At 43.9% G+C, this 22,295-nt stretch overlaps 2 protein-coding genes across 2 annotated transcripts; both read right to left on the bottom strand.

Annotated features, from left to right (window-relative positions):
* Window positions 1-349: 349 nt before the first annotated feature.
* LOC101918195 (disintegrin and metalloproteinase domain-containing protein 20) lies at window positions 350-9,962 on the bottom strand. The gene has a single exon (XM_027777340.2). It carries the CDS (start codon window positions 4,200-4,202, stop codon window positions 2,043-2,045), a length of 2,160 nt encoding a protein of 719 aa, XP_027633141.2. The 5' UTR covers window positions 4,203-9,962; the 3' UTR covers window positions 350-2,042.
* A 149-nt stretch (window positions 9,963-10,111) lies between these two features.
* MED6 (mediator complex subunit 6) lies at window positions 10,112-21,681 on the bottom strand. The gene is made up of 8 exons (XM_055793808.1): window positions 21,556-21,681; window positions 17,650-17,809; window positions 16,577-16,668; window positions 13,943-14,025; window positions 13,142-13,250; window positions 12,562-12,677; window positions 11,747-11,774; window positions 10,112-11,178 (listed from the first exon to the last, which is right to left on the bottom strand). The coding sequence occupies exons 1-8, from the start codon at window positions 21,575-21,577 to the stop codon at window positions 11,048-11,050; spliced, it is 741 nt and encodes a 246-aa protein (XP_055649783.1). The 5' UTR covers window positions 21,578-21,681; the 3' UTR covers window positions 10,112-11,047.
* Window positions 21,682-22,295: the final 614 nt, after the last annotated feature.

The following is a 22,295-nucleotide window of genomic DNA, read 5'->3' on the forward strand; positions in this document are numbered from 1 at the left end:
CCGGCTCGCCGCGAGCACCCGGGACGGGGGGGGGGGCGGCTGACGAGCGCTGGGGCCCAGCACCGGCCCCTGACCCCGGGGCTCGGCCCTAGCAGTCGGCCGGGATCCCCCAGCGGCCCTGCCCTCCGAAGCGGTGCCCGGACGCGTCCGGAGCGCGATACATACCCCGGGAGGAGGGCCCGGGAGCCGCAGGGGCCGACGGAGCCGGGCTGCTCCCTCGGACCCCTGAGGCCCTCAGCGATGGGCTCTCACCGCAGCGACGACTGCGGGCCGGGCCTCGGGGGACCGTCCTCGCCTGCCGGGGCGAACAGCACAACGCCTCGCGCAACGCACCGTCCCCGGCTCCGGCACCGCACTGCTCCCCAGACTCGAGCCGGGTTCCTCCTGAAAGGTTAAGAAGCGGATAAAAGTACGCTAGAGTGGGTGTAAAAGAGCCTGCAGAGCCTTAGGTTCCGAACCACAATTAGCACATCGAACCGCTGTGCTGACCAGTGCCGCCGGGATCAGTAGATACATGACTATGTCCTGTAGAAGGTGTTCAGTCTGAGGATTCAGGACATTCCCTCAAAACTCTACAGAATAGATCATTACCTAGCAATAAATGAGGCAAAGTAGTTCAACGTTCCATCTAACAGAGAAGCCACTTGAACCTGGGACTCCTGCACCTCGGGGAGTTCTTGAACCAACAGATTATTGGGAACAATACCGCAAGGCAAAATCTATCCCTATTTATTTCCTTGTTAAAGTTTATCCTTATCTATTTCAGCACATGCTACAAGTGCGGCAGGAGAGGCAACAGGAAACAATGAACAAGGCCCAGTGCAACTGAATCCCCTAGCTGCCTGGCGCTGTTAGGACAGCCACATCTACACGCTGCAGAAATTCCTCTGATGAAAATGAGGACCAGGTGCTCTGGTCTTCAGTGTTACACTACCTTTTTATTCATTCAGTGTTGCAGTACAGATAATCTTCCAATTAATGCAGTCAAAAATACGTTATCTGCACTTCAGGATTCCTGAATTTTACAGGGAGGGAGAAACACAGCCTGTGTGCTGGATCTCTGGACTAGAGGAAGAGCACGCCACATGCCTTCATGCTACAACATTAACACTTAACTGCTAAACTGAATGTTAGGACGCCTGCCTCAGAGGTGGAAGACAGGCATTCAAGGCCCAATTACACCTGCAATGATGAGCAAAACCATGACTTGTCTAGCACAGGAACTATTAAGAAAGAAACAACAGACAACTTGTTCTTGTGAGATGTCAGGTTTGGTGTCACTACACTCCTGACGTACATCTGACGGTTCAGATCTCTAATGCTTACTGGCATGATCCAGCTGATTCTTCTCCTCCCTCTCGCAACCTGAAGACCCTGTTCCCTACAATCTACCTCCCTCTTGAAGGGCTACTCCCTGGAAACAGTTGGAAGGGCTTATGCCACAGACACCTGCAGCATCTCACTGCAATACCTGCTTCTTGCTAATACCTTTGCATGCCACAGATGGGAAATAAATGGAGGCTGCAAGAGCAATTTTCTTCTCTTTTTGTTTATTAAGGAACGACAGAAGCAGGATGCTCACAAACACCTCTCCCCCTGAATGAGAGAAAACATTAGGTGGAGTACATTGGAAGAAATAATTCATTTACACCTGTTTTAAGAAGTTTACATTTGTAAACTGTTGATATGAAGCATAGAAGCTATACCTAACAGATTACCTACTGCTTCAGTTTAAAGAGCTCAAGGTGCAAAGAAGAGCATGCCTTACTGCCTGCGTTTCTTAACTTAAAATACTCAAAGATAACATTTACTCTGCATTTAATGATATCACATCAGATTAGAGCAATTCAGAACGTGCTGCGTTATTTTGATGAGTTATCAGCTGGCTCTGCTCAAAGAAGGTTTCTCCAGGAGCACCCGAAGCTACTGCTTGTTGGTCTTCAGCAAGCGCTTTGTGATGGATTTTGACTCGCCGGCCGGCGTTCTCCTTCAGGGACTGCTGGCTTTTCCAGTATTTTAAACAACTGTCTTCTTCTGTGGGCCTATCTCCTCCTGAGCCATCCCACTCTTTCCCATTTATAACATATTGTAAGGGTTAGTCCAAAGATACAGAGGGAAAGAAGAGCAAGTATTGTGATTCCTGTTTTCACTCTCTGGGAAATCCTCCTGGCTGGAGGGGGTCCACTGTCAATGCTGCCTCCAAACCCTTCTTGTTCACAATATGGAGGAGCCCAGCCATACCTGCAGTGACAGTTCTTATGATTGTTACACACTCCTCTGTTATGACACCTTGTCACGTTACAGTCGTAGTTCAGCACTGCTATGCTGGTACATGTCCTGTTGATACAAAGCATGTCACTACCACATGGTGTGCCATCTTCCACAGCTCCCACATCAGCCGTTGGCATCCCTACGTGATAGTCGAGACCCCAACACTTTTTATGTCCAACAGGGGTTTGGACTAGCGTTACATGGTTCTGCAAGAAAGGTAATGTCCCTATGTTTTCACACTGGACCCTACCACATAAGATATTCTTAATACTGCATTTTGTAAAGTGGATATTGTCACGAATACCACAGTTCCCAAACCGGTCGCCTACAGTATTCACTGCTTTGAAGCAATCTAAAGGGGCTGCCCTGGCTTGTTTGCCAAAGAGACGCTGGCACTGTTTACTGTGGGAGGGACATTTTCCTCGATAGCAGTAAGCACCATCTGTGCAAGGGGTTCCATCTTGTATGTACATGTCCAGTGGGCACTGCGGGGAAGTCCCATTGCAATACTCTGGCAGGTCACAGTCACCAGTACTTGCTCTGCAGAGTGTTCCTGCTGGAAGGACCTGACAGCTCTTGCAGCATTTTCCAGAAGCACAGACTGAACCTGCAGTAAATGTACAGTTCGGGTGGCAACAAGGATCCTTTCTACAGTCTGCTTCTGAACCACAGTCACATTGCTCTCCGCTTTCTACTATCTTATTCCCGCAGTATTCACGCTTCATGGTGTAGAGAGTACCGGGTGCTGGTGGTTGACGAATGCAGGCAGCGCCACGCCCAAGCAGGTCAAAGTAGTCTTTATAACTGCAGTCACTGAACGCATCGGTGTCGGCGTTGTTTTCGTACATAATGCATTTCTTCCGTCTGCATTTACAGCCCTGTTTGTCATGGCGCATCCCAAGAGTATGGCCCAGCTCGTGGACAAACGTGGTAACAAGTGAGGACAACTTCCTATCAGTGAAGGACACAACTGCTGACGACCACTGGTTGTCACAGATGGACCCTACAAATGCCAATCCCAGGCTCCCTCCAAAGTTCTGAAATGCAAATAAGTGAGCGGTATCATGGCGCATCCGTGGAAACAGGTCTGACTTTCGCCATTTGTTGAAGTCACCCAGTGTCTTTTTGATAGAGTTAGTAACGTTTATAAGGTTGCTTTTGCTCCAGATCTCCAATCCGACAAGAAACAGCCGGACAGAAAGCTGTTTATAAAGAGCATCCCCAATATTGATGACTTCTATGACTTGCTTCAAGACTTCGGTTTCGTTCCTGCCCGACTTCACAAACCGCATGTTGTCCACGACCACTACCAGCTTCACATACCTGGCGTGCGTCCACCAGTCCTTCGGCATCTCCCCCTCTTCTGCCTGGGGGACCCTGAACCAGGGCAGCAAAGTGTTTTGGTGCTGCAGCTCCTCCAGGGTCAGCCCACAGGTAGGGTGCCAGGGGTCGTTGGCCGCCTCCATGCGGTAGAGGATGTGCCGGAAGGCTGGATCATGGGGGATGGGCTCGATCTCATAGGTGCCATCCTCCATCCAGAGCACACCGCGGAGGCCGCTGCCACAGTTGGCAAGGGCCACCAGGGAGCCAGGACTCCCCTGCACCTCGCCCTGGTAGAAGCAGTTGTCGTGCACAAAGGGGTGCTCCTCCCAGGGGGCCCCGTCCTTGCCGTAGGTGACCAAGGTGAAGGGCTGGGAGACCAGGCCCCGCCTGGGCCGCACGCGCAGTACCTGTGGCTGCCCCGCCACCTCCAGCCAGTAGGCCACGGCCAGGGGGTCGGTGCCGGCGCGGGGGCTCATCTGCCTCGGCACCGTCATCCACATGGCCGTGACACGCAGCTCCCCGGACAGGTCCCCTGGCATGGCCAGGCACCCCGCCAGGCCCAGGAACACCAGCAGCACCTGCAGCGCTGCTGCCCGGTGGTGGCGCATAGTGAGGGGATGGGGCCTGGAAGGGCCCCGCCCCCATGGAACCACCTGAGGTCACAAACCGCCTGTTGACCTTTCAGGGGCCTGAAAGGTTGCCTAGAAACATCCACCCCCTCCTCTTTGAGCACCTACAGAACCTCTAGCGGGGAGGAACAAAAAAACTGGCTCACCACAAGCATTTTCAAATTAATGTGTGTTTCTCCTGAGCAGATATGGCGAGGAAGGCCCCAGGTCAGCTTCACACTCCATGTCACGGATGTTTGCATTGAGGAAAGGGATCATTTCGTTAGAGCACAAAGGAGAAAACTGTTTTAGTAGCTCAAAGGCTGGCTTTTGCTTTGCTCACTTTTCTTATTAACAGGTAATTTTAGGAAAAGACTATTCCAGCTCAAAAGAGTATTCAGAAAAGCTTGGGGTCTGAAATGAAAAAGCACAGAAATACTAGTCTCCCAGCTGGTTACCAGGACACACCATTCCTTGGCGCCCTTTCTTGGCATGCACCTTACTATAGCTACTACAGCTATACACATGCACACCTACAAAAAAAAAAAAAAAAAAAAAAAAAGAATCAGGGAGGAATTCACTTCCACTACCTTCAGTAATTAAAGCCAAACTAAGAGTACCTCGTATAAAAGCATAAAGCCTACCTACGCCACAGCTGCTACATACCTACAACAAGGTGCCTTTATTACATCACTGACTTAAACGGCCTTTTTCCCGCATCACGACCCTTCTAAAGTGTGAGAAACAAACAAATAGAGATTGGCTTTTCGCTAAGTGCTGTGCTAGACAGGTAACAAGCTGCCCTGCTCGGGTCCAAAGTTCACCACGAGGAAGATAGCTGACTTCATCCCTGCACGACCACCAGAGGAACCCCAACGACTGAAAAGCACAAGCGCAGTGGGGGTGGAGTTCTTTAAATCATTTCAAGGAATATGTATATGGCTGGTGCAACCTCAATGGTAGAAGTAGATCATATTTGAACCTGTTTGGCGCGCCTCTGACTACGCGCCCAGTGCTGCGGTTTTTGCTCTTTGACCTTGCCTCACAAGAAAAGATTTCCGAACCTACCTTTGGCGGGTCAGGTATTTATAACAAAAGGTTTGTGCTTGCCAGAGCACTAGGAACAGAGAGCTTACAGGTACACCTACCGCTTGGCTGCCACCCCTGATTTAGGGAACAGCTCCATCAAGACACAGCTATATGACAGCAATCTGGATTGCTGCGGTAAGACAGGATCTCCTGTGTGGCACAGCTACGTGCACTGGGGTTTTGGCACGTAGCGCTGGGATTTGACATAGCCACAGCTGTTGTCTTTTGGGAACTCTTCACAACTTTCTTTTCAGCAGTGAAAGCACGTCTGGGATGAAGTCCAACCTGCCACGTGGCCCTTATCCCTCTCAGCTGCAGGAAGTGCATGCTCTCACCAGCCCGTCTGCATCTCAGGGATCCTGCCCTTTGGCACCAATGCCTGGGTGCTGACCATCACCCTGGCACGGGCAGGAACACTTCACATTTCAAGCTGCCCAAGACAGGCACTGCCCCTTGGGAGGCTGAGCAGTAAGAGAAGCTGGCATAATGCTCAGAGCCTCCCGCTGCTGCCTCATGCCCCAGGGCTAGTGGGCTAGTACCCTGAGCCAGGCACATGGCAAGCCTAAGCTACAGCTGTGGAGGTTACCATGAGCTGTCCGAAGGGGCTTCAGATTCTGTGAATTGGCACCTTGTTTATTCATTGCAAGCATGGCCAGCATTAGTAGTGTACATCTTGTAACACAGTACCTCAGATTAAAAGAATGAAAACAGGAGGTCACCTGCTTCTGTTAGGATCCATCTAGAAAGACTTTTCTAGATACTCATGAATGTATATTGTTTGAAAATTACTGCTTTACCTAAAAGTGAACAAACTCATGACCTGTTAGCCTTAGATCTATTTTCTTATTAGTTTTTAATTTTAAAATTACAGAAACTATTTTCCATGAAGTATTTTATGTGCCATTAATTGTTGACTAATTGTCCACTACTCTTCAAGTATCAGTTTTGCATTCCATGGCTGTGAACTACGTCAGATTATGTCTTTTGAAATAAATATCTCAGATCACAGTAACTATGACAGAAAAATCCTATTACATAATCTTTGTGTGCAGTGTCTACAGTGCTATTTTTAAATGTGCGCTTCTGCTGTGTGATCACTCCTTAAGTTACAGAAAAGGCCCTGCTAAATCAGTCTGTCAACTTGCTAGAGACAGGTCTTACTTGCTCCCAGAAGTTGCCTACTAATTACTTTATATTAAGATAAACATAAGTATATAGTTAGGACTAGAAAGTTCTCTGGTTCCATTATTGAACTCAGGGCAGATTTTTCTTGGGCAGAAGTGTCAACGTAAGTTTGCAACACTGCACTGAGCACCTAAGCAAGCCCTTCAGCATCAAGGTTACATAAAAAGAGATGACACTTTTGTGTTCAGGTTACCAGAGCCTTGCACTTCTGTACTCTGATCAGGTAAGGATCAAAGTGGAGGGAGGGAAGAATTTTCGTTATATGACAAAGAACAGGCTGGAAGAAAAAATGACTGACCTTACAGTAGAGCAGGGGAAAAAAAATACTGCAGAAATCCATAGCTACTTCAATGGCAGAAACATTTGTCTGGCAGCTGTAACTGGCTTTCTCATGACTCATCAGTGTTTTTCAAATTTTTTTCAATCTTGTAGCCCCCTAAAATTTCCAGTGAAGGTGTATGCACCTATGGAATTGAATTCTACCAGCAAGAAGTTTACTTTTCTCACTGTTTCTCACTATTGAGTCTTCAGGAACAGGACACAAAACCCCAGCAGCCTTGTGGATCACAGGTTGAATTCCACTGTCCTAGCAGAAAGAAACGAAGCCTTCTAATTGTTGAGAGATCAATAATGCATCATAACTCACTCCACTGGGAAAATTTCTCCTCACGACCCATCCATCTATGATCCACATTAGGCTATGAAGGACATTTTTTCACATAGTGACTATTTGTTCTCTGCATGATTACAGGACCAAAGCAACACTTCATCAAAAATACACCTTCCACTCCAAGAAAAAACTGTCTTGAACCTTGAATGCCTAGCTGTCATTATGTGGTTTGCCATTGCAAAAACTAACAAAGAAAATACTGAAAAAGCATATCACATCAGCTTTTGTTCAGAAGCCAGCTGTTGGTTCAGTGAAGCCACAGGCTATTTGCATAACCTATGTTCACCATTTTTCTCACTGGGAACTTCCACGTCTCAAAATAAAGCTAATCTCTCCCCTTTGCCTTGTCCCTCTTATTGCCCATACCCTTCTAACCTTGCTCTAAGTACAGCTCGCTTTGGCAAACAACACATACCGACTGCCCAAACAGCATCTAACCTTCTTTGCCAGGAAAAGGTTACCAAAATACAGAGTATTGGGGGCAGAGCGACAAAGAATAATGGGCAAGAACAACACATAGCCTGGTCAGACCTTACTTTAGTGAAGAGTTGAAAAAGTATTTCTGCTGCATCTGAGACACCATTAGTATTACACAGTGAACTGAGGTAGCTAGAGTCCGGCTAGATTTTTGCATGTATGTGTGTATATGTGCACATGTATATATACATTTACACATACCTATCTGTTCATGTGTATACACACATTTATATATGCTTTCAGGCTCTCAGGAGAATGTTTCTAGTAGAGTTTTAGGTCATTTTTAGCTCCTGCTACCCTGTGATTTAGGCCAATAAAAGCCCTTTTGAAGTCTGAATGGTTATTATCTAAGAGCAAAAAGTAGAGATAGTTCTGTACAACCAAATCGCTCCTTTATGCAAAATAAAGTGACACACAGGGCAAATTTCAGAACTGCTTGCTTATTTCCCTTTCATCTTAAGCTTTACAAATACTGAAGGTCCTTTGAAGGACTCTGGACTTCAGTGCTCAGGCTCCAAACCAAGAGGCTGTGTATAAACACTATAGACAAAAAGGCTTCACACACTGGAAAACACTGACTAGAAGGTAGCTGCTTAACAGCTTTTGGAGTTTAACAGCAATATCTGAATGTCACTTCAGTAGGTTAGTATCAAAGCTCACTTAACTGACAACATTATTTTTGAACATCTTATCAGCAAGTTACAAGATCAGAAGATATTTCAGTCCCTCATTTCCTCATATGGCAAACCTTCAGCACTGAAGGACAGCTATTAAGAAATTCATACGCTCATTGGTAACATCCCTTACTGCTTTAGAATGCAATTCCCTCAGGACAAGATCATTCCCCTGGACGAGACCTTGCATATTCAAATGCATTGTTTCACACATGGAAGCCATCTTCTATCCTCTTAATAGCTTAGACACTGGCACTTTAACTCAGATGGGATCAGTCCAGAAGCCCATCTTTCTTAATGCCCTCTGACACCAGCCAATACCAGATATTTCTGCAGAAATCAAAAGGCTCTTAAAAGATGCAGACATGAGGACAGTCTGTCCCTTCAGGTTCCACCCTCATCTCTGAATGAGCTCAAATTCTGAGCATGGAGCATAACGATTCAGTCTAAATGTAACTCCAATTCAGCTTCATTAACTTGTCCCCCTATTCTTGTACTACAAGACAGAACAAGAGTTCTACTTTCCGACTTGCTTCACAGTATTATTTTTCTTGAAGACTCAAACTAAAGCCTTGGTCCTCCCAGTGGCTTCATAGCAGAAACTTTCTCCTACTCATTTTATTGCCCTTCTTCAAACCCCTCTACTTTAGGGGAATTCTTACTCATGAGCTGTACAACACACTTATTTCAGGTGAAGTCTACTGACTGACAGAATACTTTGCTCATGCTATGTGTTCTGGTATCCATTTTTGACCACAGTTGTATGTGCCTTCAGCAATAAGCAAGACATCTTTCTTCTGCTAGTAATGTTGAATCTTTCCTTGGTGTATAAGTAATTAACTTTTGTCCCTCAACCAATAAAAAACCTCAACAAAACCAGAACACCCTAGATCTTCATTACAGTGCAGCCTAGTCGTCCGTCTTGTTTAATTTTTTCCAAATGACATATAGGTTACTAGTAATATGACTAACTACAGAGAAATTGAGCTCCTTTAATGGCCATTTCCAAGGACTTTATACTGAACATCAAAAATCCAGCAAGGGTTCCTGAGGTTCCTCACCACTCATGCCTCGTTTCTGGAGATCCCCCCTTCCATCATGGGGGTGGGTGAGAGGATAGTTTTTGTGCTTCTTGAACTCCTTGCTTTCAGAGGAATTTCTTTAATACAAGAAAGAGTCAACACTTTTTTGTTCTAAGTGTATTCACACTACCTTGTAATTAATCAATGCTGAATAATTACCTCTGCCTTGTTTTGAGCAACCCAGAATAACCAATTTGTGTATCTTCACTTGATTTAAGAGTTCACACTAGCTTATTATCTACTTCTTATCAACATTTGGAGAAAACAGCTGTTCAAATTTCACCCACACAGTATGAAACAAAGCTAATACACACTTAAGTACAGTGACATATGAATTTAAGATCTGTATATGCATCAACGGCAAACAGCTATTGGCTTATCTACATCTTAAATGTTACAGCTTTGGGTTACAGGACAAAAATTACATGGGTCTTTCCATCATTCAATAGCTACTCAGCTACAGCTGTTTTAAGTTACTGAAACAGAAAAAGTCTCTTATAACCTCAAAATGAATTTGAAACACTTATCTAAGCATATCTTAGTCTTCCTTCCTGTCCACATTGTTTGCTATGTACAGACCTTTTCCTGCTTACTACAGCTTACTACAAGAGAGCAGGTAACAGTTGTGAAAAGAAAGCAAGCTCTTTCAAGGATTGCTTCATACTTCAATTAAAAAAAACAAAACAAACCAACAGCCATTACTTTGTAAAGGATACCTCTAACTTTTGAGAGGGGGGGAAAAAAGGTTCTTATAAGCGACATGTTTAAATAGCAAAGGATACAGATGTCAGTGATGTTTCTCTTCCACTGACTAAAAGGCAGATGACTAATCAAGGTGATCAGATGCAGCAAGAAAATGCTGGAAGCACACAGGAAGAAATTTAGTTGGTATATTTGAGTTAGTGAAAAAAGGAGAATTACAAACAGTTTCACTGAGTGTGCAACAGCAAGACATTTTAGCCTGTTTTATGTCATCATAAATCTCTCCCATAAACCACTAGTTTTATAATAAAAGACCAGCTTAGCCATTAAGTAAAATGAGTGCCCAAGAACATTTAGAGACCGAGAGCAATATGACATCTCATTACACGGAGCTGAGCCTCTGGTTATCAAATATTTTATCTGTATCCCAAGCATACTAAAGGCACAACATTTATAGCAGGCAGCCTAAATCCTTTAGCTGAACTTTCCTTCCTCAAAATAGCACATAATATATTCCGATATCCAAGCAGAAAAATGCTGGCAACATATGGCATATTTGCTACTAACTAAGTAAGCACTGAAGAAAGGCATTCCAGCAGCCAGAAGTTTTATTTGCCAGGAACTCAGTTTTGGGGTTTTTTTAAGAGAAGTTTTTTTCTTTTTACATAGGAGACACAAGGGATGCAAGAGTCTGTAAAGACTTCAGGAGGCTGCAAAGTACGTCCATGTAAAAACCATGCTCAGAAGCCGACATTCAAAACAAGGTGAAGACTGAAAACACCTTCTTTGAGGCAGCTCACATCCTGACAACATTTGCACAACAGGTTTCTACAGAAAAAGCTGTTAAAGGGACTTCAGTCCCTGAATCGTCAGTCTTAGTGGAAGAGTTTAAATATAAACAAAAGGGAGCAAAAATCTCCTGTTTTCCAGGCACTGACTAGTCCAGGTGTGCAAAAACTTCTCCCTTCACTGGAGTCTCATCCGTTTTTCAGGTGGTCCTTTAGTGCCAGCACTCTGCTGAGCATTCTTTACAGTCTCTTTCTCCTCTGGCTTGACAGCTTCAGGGGCCGGTTCTGGTTCCTTCTTGATCTGATCCACTTAAGAAGTAACAGTAAAAGACAGTTAAACCTCCAATATTTATTCCTAAAATACTGTTAAGAGTACTTAGAAAATATTGTTGATGTCAAAGGGGCAAAATTAATTTCAAAGGTATAATAACAACTAAGGACTAAATTCATACCTATATGGGAAAAAAAACAGGAATAGATTGAAGAGATATAGTTTATGCTTTTCCTGTTTTGAAGTTGCTTACAATCAACTCAAAGCCTTCACGCACTTCATTGAGCTTGTAGCACCATGCAAAAATCACTAAGATGCTGAACTGACTACACTGCTCCCCCCTTCACCCTTTTCACCTTCCTCCTGCTTTCAAAGACCATTTCCTGCAATACCATTTTACAGACAGAAAGGGCATGAGTAATATACACAGTTTTTCAATTTCACTCTGGCTGCCACAGAGAACTCTTATCTAGTACTTTGCATAATTAGACAATGCTAGAATTCCTAACCACCTCAGTAGCAACAGCAAGGAGCTTATATGGCAACTGGAAGACACTGCTATATAGAACCTATTTTTTAATTCCTGTGAGAATATTAGAGTTTTACCTGGGATAGGCTTTTCTCCAGGCTTTTGCTGTGGGGAAGGAAGAAAAAAAAAAAAAATGTAACACCACATGAGTGGAATCGAAGTCGTAATTCTTAACCCATCCTTCTATTCATTTAGGAATACAAACCAAGCAACACACTCTTATACATAAAGCAGTTGAGGGTAGAAGGAATCACTAAATACACTTTAAGCAAAATCCAGTTATCATTTTATAACATCCAGGTTTTCCTCTGACAACTGAAAAGCACTAAAGCAAAAAATACAGTTAGCCAGTCTTTCCCACATCTGAGGAACGAACAGTTTTGTGAGATGCTGTAAACATCATTTCCTTTGCTCCCAACCAGAAGACCTGGTAGAACAAATGGCTACTACACATGATCACAGGTAATCACAACAATTTCACAGAATGCCAGGAATTTCCACACTAATTAATGAGCCCCAAAACAACAGAGTAACTAAAACAAAATAGCTGTGGTGGCTTGATGGTAGCTCACAAAGCTTTGTGGTAGCTCACAAAGAAGGAAACTGGAAGCAGCAAGGAAGATCTGATAGCCGACAAGAACAGATTATGATTAGGTAAGTAACCTGTATAATAAAATCTGCCCTCAAAGTTTTGCCAAAGTCTTGACAACTCCTGCAATTACAAAGGGGAATCCTACACTCCAATCAGAGACTTCCATTTCAAATTTATTATCTAATTTACGTTACCATTGTGGGAAGTACACAAAATTCCCATTCAGTTTCAGCTGTACCAGTACTTATGACAGCCTTCAGTTCTAAGTTACAGTAATACTATGGCTTATAAGTGTCATACCTGAACAAATCTGGGTGGAAACTTCTGTCTTAGGTCTAAAAGCAAAGCATCTACCCGTTGCCTTTGGAAAATAGAACTTGGTTCTTCCTTCTTCTTGGCTTTTGGTTTAGCTTTCTCTGGAAGTCACAGAAATGTACAAGAAAACTGTATTAAAAGTTCTTTTATCAGCTCTTTGTTGTACGGCAAGTCAGTATCTGTCTCTCCTCTAAACTTCACCAACACTTTCCCTTTGACATGAGCTATTTTTCTGTGTTCAAGACACATTAAAGACAATTGTTACCTCCTGACAAATTGGTTTTGCTTCTGAAAACGTACTTTGGTCTCCAATGAGCTGAAGAGCTGCCCACTACGTTGACACAGAGCTGACCATTTTCATCTCCCACCTATGCCTCGATGTTCATCCCTACCAGCACAGAAAAGCAAGATTCCTTCCACCTGATACAGAACACTAACTTATAATAACACTATCCTTCAGACAGACACTTAACCTCATCTCTACACCATCCCTGTGCACTGCCTCAAGCTTTTCCCCATGTGATCTTCCCCCGCCAAAGTACACAGGCGCAACTAGGAATCATACCTCGTTCTTCTTGATCTTTGAAATGCCACCAGTAGCCCTTGGATGGGTGATAGCGACAGTAGGACATAGCTTCTTCAAAAGCAGACTGAATTCCGTGCACTGCAGTGAGCTTTCAGAACAAGAACATAAGGCAGCGTTCAGAAATTAAGAAGAAAATGGAGTATAAATTTTTGAAAGCATGGATTTTAAAATTAGTATTCTATATACATTTTTGTTCTGGGAAGGGAACTTGGGACATCTAGTTTTGGATCAAGACTGTCAACTCTTTAACAGGTTCTTACAAGGCCTCTTCTAGAGTGCTTTTCTAAACTGACTGAGAAAAACGTACAAAAGCAGTAGTTTGCCAGAACAGAAGAAATCAAAACAAAACTGAGGATCCAATTTAAAAATATCACATCAACAATAAGCCTCATTTAAAGAGAAATATTACACTACCTTAATATTCCAAAGCAACCTTCACTGAACATGTATTTAATTACTATTTCATATATTCTTGTCATGTAATTTTTCTTTTGATTATTCAAACCTCATGCTGTTCCATCAATTGTGTACCTTCAGTTACTCTGATCCTTCATTCTTAAATAATGTATCCTACTTTTTGAACCATACTGCATTCTCTCAGGATCTTTCATTTCCATATGGGATGCACACCATGTTAACCACTGGGGTTTGTTTTAAGTTACTGTACACTAAACAAGATCTTTCCTCAGAACAATGAAGGAGGGATTTAAACAGCTTGGGGAACAACAAAAAGTAAAAGCAGATGTATACCATTTTAGATCAAATGCACAGAACACTTACAACTCTGGAGTTAATGACAGACCCTAAGTCAGGTGCCTGATAAATCACTCCAGCAATAATATAGTAGTCGGCCAATGGAATAACTGTGAGGAGAGAGGAAAAAAAAAAAAAAAAGACAGGATCAATTTAAAGCTCTGGCTGAAGACTGTGTATTTGTTGCTGAATTTCAGTAGTAACATCAGAAATTGCTACACTGATCTCACCACCACATTTTCTCTTTTTAACCTTTTCCTTCAATGTACTTTATTTACACTTTAGCCACAAACCAGTAAGGGATAAAAAACAACAAGGTCTGCTTCACAGACAGAAAAGCATCAACTTTAACCCCTGCAAACAAATAACTGACCTTACAAGAGTTGGTGTTTTTGGAGCTACACAACAGGAGTCAAGTGAACTGCAGTGAAGTAGTTCTGTTTGCCTTTGCTACCAGCAGAAACCCACAAAAGATCTTCTGGCCTCAGCTTCCTCCAACTTGTACTGTCCTCCTAGTTAGACTTCCCAGAACCAACGGCAGCTAAGAACACACCGAGCATGCCTTTCTAAATTAATGAGGTTTTGCCAGAAGAACAGATTACCTTCCAAAGGCGTTTGCTAAACCAGATTTGGAACCTCTACTGACCGATCAAAAGTTCTTGTTCATGAAAGGCGCATTGCAGAGGAACATTACAATTACCTCCATAATACTCTGCCAAATATTCTTCAACCGAGAATGCTATCAGCTTCATGTTCCTCAGGATCTTACCTGTGCACACATTTGTTCCAGTTCTTCCATCTGTATTAACACATTCTGTCTGAACGTTTTTACTGACAGGACCCAATTCATCCAGTACTTGCATTTTATGAAGCTTGGACACCTGCCTAAATTAACAGACCAACACAACTCTGTGCATATTACAGCCAGCACCCGCTCCTCCTCCAGAGAAAGAGGATTCTCAGGATTTCCTTAGAAGTGGAATAAGACACAGAAGAGCAGCTATACTGTCTCACTGCTCTGTACCAAAGCAGTCTACTTCCCTAGACAGGTAACTCTCTCTGATCACTGGATCTCAAGGTTTTTCCAAATTAACTTCAAACAAGCAAAAACTCGGCTTAAAGAATTTAAAATATACACTTAAAAAACCCTGACACATAAGTCATACCACAGGCCTGCACCAGCTCTATCTGAGGACTCAACACTAGCTGTGAACTCATTAAATTTTAGTTTTCCATCCCCAAATACACTAATATTTGTACCATGATAAAATGAAACACATGGGTAACATCTGTGCTAGGGAACTATGCGACTCAGTCAAGGTACCTAGAATAAACTGTACAGTCACAACAGGAAAAATGTTACCAAACAAGTCCCAGTAAAGTTCCACCAAACATACATGCACATTACAGCAGAAGTCTGAACACCCATATTGTAAAGTCCCAACTCTACTTTTCATCTAAAATTGTCAAAACAGGAAACTAAGGGCTGCACAATATTTCCATACTCACCTTTAGAAAGCTAGAATCAAAACCTTTAATAAAAAAAACTTGAAAAATTTGTTGAAGAAGGAAATACTTCTTTTTCAGTATGGAACTGCAATATAAAGAGGCCATTATCTGATATAAGCAAATAAGAAGCATTGCTAGACAATGGCAAAGTCCTGCACAAGACCAAAATGTATATGCAGAGCCTAAATCACCAAAACCCAAAAAAGTTAAGAAATATCTACCATTAATCCTGCCTTTCTTTTCTATAAAGCTTACTCTGAAATAACCTGTTATTTTACATATACGTACAATAAACAGGGAAGACAGTCCAGTAACTATTGAAATGTGGCCTTTTAATTAATCACACATGCAAACACAAATTTAAGAATAAAAAGTACTGAAGCTAGTTGCATGCAAATGAAAAAAAAAAAGCCAAGAAATTTCATTTAAAACTTGGAAAGGTCATCAGTGACACTGTAAGGAGTGATGCTGTTGTCACAAGATTCACTCACAATTCCAAAATACTCTGTTCTCAGAGGAATAACCAAAACAACAAGCACTTGCACTATCTCATGGTCACCTTTCACATGGGTCGTCTTCTACTGACAAGACCCTACTCAGCAGCATAACCAATCCACAGCTGAAGGTGAAAATAGTGCAGAATAACTGAGCGAACTGTAGTCAAATAAGCAGTCAAAGAGAGCAGAAGTGTGAATGATCCCTCTCCCTAATGGAAATCATGGTTCTCCAAAATAAATAAAACACATACTAGCCACTTAAGCTTAATATGAGCTAATCATCTGATCAACCCCAAGCAAGGACGTTGTTAGCCTTATATTCAAATAATTAAAACCCTTGCACAGCCTAAAAGATAAATATAGCATGGCATGAATTATTTTATCAGTTTCCCATGGCAAAATAGCTCACACGGTAGCACTTTCTCACTGCACTCTTCACATTTCACCACAAGATGGCAATCCCTCCTACCAGCACGCCAGAGGTCACTGCCAGGCAAAGCATCTTCACCCCACCACAAAGCCTCATACCCTTCAATTTAGATCTAAAATAAAGACAGACAAGGGGAACCAGAAGTGCCTAAACACAAATTAGGAACAAATAAAAGCAATTAACTGATCGGCCTTCTCAACAGTGACAAGAACTGAGCAACCTTACCTTGTGTTGGTGATTGTCTTTGCTGCTTTCGGATAATGAAGAGAATGGGCTCTTGAGCATGAAGAAGGATGTACTCCACTCCAACCATCTGGCTGAAAAAGAAGCAGGTGGAATAAGTATTTTCTTTGAAGTAAAATCTATAGGATGCAAATAGCTACCAAAGGGCTTGGCAGCGAAGGGATGAAGTTCTGATGCTTTGGAAGCTCTTCTATGTAACGTGCAGTAAATGAAGGCACAGGATTTCCTGAGCTAGCTATCATATACAGAGTTAGAACAACCTGACACAACATCTAAGCAGAACGTGTTAGCAAACAAATAAAGAGCAAGAAAGATAATCTATCATCACAGACAAAGGTCACAAAGATGTGCCCATCTGTGTGTCTGATGTTAAAGCCTCTCTGCAACCACATCTGAGCACAAGTGACTTTACCAATGAACTTTTAAGTCAGCCTGCACACTCACTATCATATTGTGAAATCTTTAAATAGTTCTCAAACATCTCATTTGTGCTTGGTGTAGCAGATGGGGAACTGCAAAGAAAGTTAACTTGCACATGCTGCGATCTCATTACACAACCATCTGCGACTGCTTTATTTACAACACGCACTACTTTTATTATCCATGCTAAAAAGCCAGTTCTTTGGAGGAATTACATACTAATTATGGCACATAGCCAGCGAGATATGGAAACACAAACTATTTATGAACTCACAGTATCCCCTAACTAAACCCTATTCACCACAGAAAAACATTTAACTACATTACCATTACTCAGGTTCTGTTGAGCTAGGAGGATGAGCGAAGACAGCTTTTCTAATTCAGAGAAATATCTAAAAGGTAATTTATGAAACCTCAGAATATACATAGAATCCTTTATGCTTAACATTTCCCTGAAACGGCATAAGAGGAAGCAGAAGACATCCAAATACAAGAAAAGCTGGGCTCCTCGGCAAGTGGTAGAACTAAAAACCATGGAACAGAAGTTTTCTAGCATACTTCCATTCAACCATCAAAGCTTCTGGATGGAGGGACAAAGAACACTGCACAGGAAACAGTTCCAAACTACAACTTACTTCAAATGGTCCAAGGTCATCCGCTGCATTTTGACAACTTCATTGTTACATGTTCGGTCATAGAAAGGGTTACTTCGCTCTGAGAAGTAGTCCAACACACTCCCATTGTTTAATATTGGGATCCAGGAGCTGTCAACCCAGGAAATTCCCAAGAGATTATCTAGGAAGAGAAATCTACACTGAGTACCAAAGCAGCCAGAAACACTACAAATACCTCCAAGAGTAAATAGCCACCAGTTAATGATTATAGCAGGGGAAGGAGGTAGAACACAGCCTTACACAAACGAGTTCTAAGTAAAAATAGGTTTCATAGAGTTCAAATAACAATTGATATCTTTTAACCTTCTGCAGTTCTGTTGTAGGTACACAACAGGAATAGTCTTTTTATTATTGCACTTTCCTTTCCTTGACTACTAGCTGCTGGTAGACATTTTTGTCCCAAGAATGTGAGCAGGGTCTGTGTGCACGTGTGTGTGCTGTGTTGGCAAGAGTTAATTAGCTCTGATACTGTATATAATATTAGCATAATACATCTACTCAGTATATTATATACACTTTATTTTATGAACCATAGCATTAGCTGAGTAGAAAGACAATCCAAAGCATGGTTCCTTTTGAAAGTTAGGTCTCTGGTAAGTAAGTTGAATTTACAAAACAAAGTTAGAATCCATTAGAGTGGGGGGATTAAAAAAAAAAAAAAGTGATGCACCCCACACTAAATCTGAGCCTGGTCATGTTTAAATCAGTTTATTTCTTACAAAAATATTTTCAAAGCGTAAGCTACGATGCTGCAGAACAGGTAAAACACTATAAAGATCTATTAATTAAACCAAGAGTTTTCTTTTGCTAAGCCAATGAGTAAACTACCAAGTAAAACAAAATAGTGCCATTGGTAACTTTTCTAAGATGTTCTTTTATTAAAATACCTATCACTATGACATCACAGCAGCTGATACTGTTATGTTTAAAAGATTATTAATTTTTGATACGGATGAAATTATAATAAACAAAAACCCCAAAACAGCAGACGGAAAGATGCTGTCTTTGGGCAGATGTTTCCCAATAGACTTCAGCAACAGCTTCTATTCCTGACTCTACAGTTCATCTGCCAAATTGCTTGCAGCAAATCACTTGTTCCATAACTCAGCGGGTATCACAGAAATCTAACATGAACAATTACATAAAAAAGCAAGCTTTATAAATTAAACACACTGTATAACCTGCAAATCATTATATGTCAGTTAAGTTCCTACAGATTTGAGGACATTTGAATTAAAATCCCTGGATTTTGTTATCATACTGCAGCAAAATAGAATTTCTCCAGCAAACCAGAGAGATCAGTGTCAACAATCAATTCTAGTCAACAAATCTGATGTTGAAGATTCATGATCTTGAAAACCATCCTGAAATTCATCCATTTTAAGTTGCAGCAGCAGCACACAGAATTTCCAAGACACAAGAAAGCAGGAAACAAAGGCATGCAACTGTTTAGAACTAAAAAACACAAGCGATGAGAACTCACTGAAAACTTAATGAAGAACTGAAACTTCCTTCTCATGGGAACCATTCCCTTACGTTCATGCACTATGTACATACCCAGAACTCCCACTTATCATTCCACTGTAAATATTTTACTTTTGTGACAACTCAGTGTGCTCAAGGATGGCTAGCTCAGTTCCAAAAATGTCAGCTCATATACTATATTAGCAGCTCCTCTGAGGAGCAGTTAATAAAGTAACACTAGCTGCCCAGCAAATCAGGAAAAATGCAGCATAAGTAGTCATGTGTAATTCATTCTGCCTCGTTAATCTCAGAATTGCCAGCCTAACTTTTGTAGAACGGGGCAGGGGGGAAGCCTAGAGACACACATGCTGTTTCACATACACTATTCTCTCTCTTCACTATAAAAAAAAAAAAAGGGGGGGGGGAAATCTCAAACACAGCACTAAGATCCATTATTAAGCACTTAAGTTGTGTTAGCACCGATTATCCTAAAAGCCTTTCAAAACCAAGAGACAAGCTCTCCTCACCACCACCACCACAATCTTAAGTGCTTGCATTCCTGCCATAACAAATTCTCATATTACACTTCAAATACAAACTTTTCTTGCTTGTATGATTAGTGATAACTATATTTCTTAACAGCTGTATCAGCCAAGCTTCATATATATAGATATATATAGCTATAATTCTGCATCATAAAATGGAATCTGAAGTTGGACTCTAAGGCTCAATTATCCACAGCTGCTTAGTGCCAGTATTTATAATTGCCTTTATAACTAGCAAGATTGTTCTTTTAAACTATTACTGGAAAAAAGGGGAGGAAGAACAAGACCAACCACGAACATGACACGCCTGTTATTCTGACTAAGAGCAGCATATTTCTGTTTATTTTGGGTAAAGAAAGGATGGGGTCCCTGCTTCCCTGTTCCTTTTAAAAAGAGGACATCTTGTTCAAAACATTTTTTGCAGAATTTGCATCACAGATGCAAAAGTAAAGTGCTTGTGACAATCCTGCCAATCTGCCATGAACATCAAGACAATCTGGGAGACAAGCCAACAAACCATGGCAAAAAATAAGAGGATAACAATTCACACAATGTGCTGCACCTGGCCTTGCCAGCTCAATAGTCTTAACACTGAGCTTTGACAAACTGAGGAACAGTAAAATAATTTGACACTTCAAAAATAAAAGTAGGCCTCAACATCTACTTAATATACTGAACCATGTCAGATAAAATACTTTAACAGAGCTTAAATGATTTGGATTAAAACAGGAGGTTCTCACAACAGCTAATCACTTAATACAGCACTCTCATTAACTGTCCACGTAGCTCCTTGCTGCAATCTGCAACAAAGCAGTCAGAAAAGCAAGCAGGACTGTAAACAGAGTTAGACTCTGGATAAAAAGGAGAAAACCTCTGTGGCATTATCAAAATTAATCCCTCAAGAGCTTTCCGCAACTATCTGCTCTTGGTCATTCTCTGAGACACTGTCACACAGGTTTTCGGTGTGATTCCACTCGACACCCTTACGCAGAAAAATTATTTCCTTTCTCATACTCTCTCAACCCCCTCTTCCTCTCTCAAAGTTCAAAATCTTCACAGCCATTTAAACTGTACTTTGTCTACAATGTAAACCTTTAATACTTCATTCAAATATCACCCCGTCTTTTTCATAACCTTCTCTCTTTCTATCCATATCCCTGAATTCTCACCAAAACCTTTCTCTTTCTCAGCTACCTCACCTTTCTTCCCAGCTTTTCTAACACCTGCCCTGCCTCAGCCACCCGGGGCACTGTTAAGATGTCCAGCCTAACTCACTGCTTTGGTCCCACGCCTGCCCGTGATTCTCAGAGCTCAAACTCTTTTTTGGCTGTTCCTTTATGTTACTGTCTCACCCCGGGACCATCCTAGCCTGCCTCATGTCCAAGAAAATTGCTTTTTGGCCAGCTTTTCCTCCCAGTTCCTTCTCATGGCATAGGTGACTGAACTCTCCTGTGCAGAGTTTTCAAAGACACACAAACGAACTCGGTAGCTCCCGTGCCCCTACCGAGCGCTGATAAAAGAAGCAGCTGTACCCCCCCCCGCACCTTTGGCCACACCTCATCGTCCAGTAACTCGGCCGCTCCTCGGAGCAAATGCCATTGGCACCGCCACCTGCAGCCAGCCAGGGCGGCGGCCGTCCTCCCTCCGCCCCAGCCAGGCCGCCGCGCACTGCCCCGCGGGGGGAGCTCGCCCCTTCGAGCTCCCCGCCCGCCGGCGGAGCCCGGCCCAGGGCGGCGGGCAGGGCCCGTAGCTCGACACGGAGACGGTCCCCCCCGGGCCCGGAGCCGCGGGAAGCGCGCCGCGCCCGCCAGCGCCGCTAGCGGGGAGCCCCGAGCGCCCGCGCACCCCCCGGCCGTACCTCGGATGTCCACCGCCGCCATGGCCGCGCCGCGCACTTCCGCCCGGCGCCTGGCGGGGGAGGCGGCGAGGACAGGAAACGGCGTAGAGCGGCGCCAGCGACGGAGACGGGAGCCGAAAGCGACGCCGGGCCGGGCGGGGCGGGGCGGGGCGGGGCGGGAGGCGGGCCCTCCGGCGACGGGGCGGGGCGGGGCGCGGCGGGGCGCTGGGCGAGGGAGGCGGCGGGTCCCCGCTCCGCGGGCGGCCGCTGTGCCGGGAAGCGCAGGGGCGATGGGAGGGTCACGCTGCCCCAGCCTCCCGCCGCCACCGCAGCGCCACCTGCTCCTCACCCGCGAGTGTCGCACGGCCGGAACGGCGGCACGAGCGATGGAAACGACATGCCTTTCTAATGGCAGCTCAGAAGCGGGTACACGGGCGTTGTGCAAGCGGTGCCACCTCACCTGGGCCCTCTGGCCACTGCCGGTCACTTCCAAAGCGAGAGAGATGCGGGGTCCCGCCGCGCGTGCCAGCGTCCTGCTGGGGGAGGGGGCGGCCCGGGCGCGGGTGGCGTGGGGCGCTTGTCACCGCAGCCACCGCAGTGCAAGGGTCCTGCCCGGGGCTCGGGCCCGGGCACGCTGCGGTGGTGTCGCTGGCCGGCCGCGGGGTGAGGGGCAGCGCTCGGGGGGGGCGCGGAGTACGCGCCCGCCGGCGATTAACGGAGTTTTGACGGCGAGCGGGAGCCGCAGCCGCCACCGCGCGGCA

The sequence above is a fragment of the Falco peregrinus genome, chromosome 1 (assembly GCF_023634155.1).
Source record: "Falco peregrinus isolate bFalPer1 chromosome 1, bFalPer1.pri, whole genome shotgun sequence".
Lineage (NCBI taxonomy): Eukaryota > Metazoa > Chordata > Aves > Falconiformes > Falconidae > Falco > Falco peregrinus.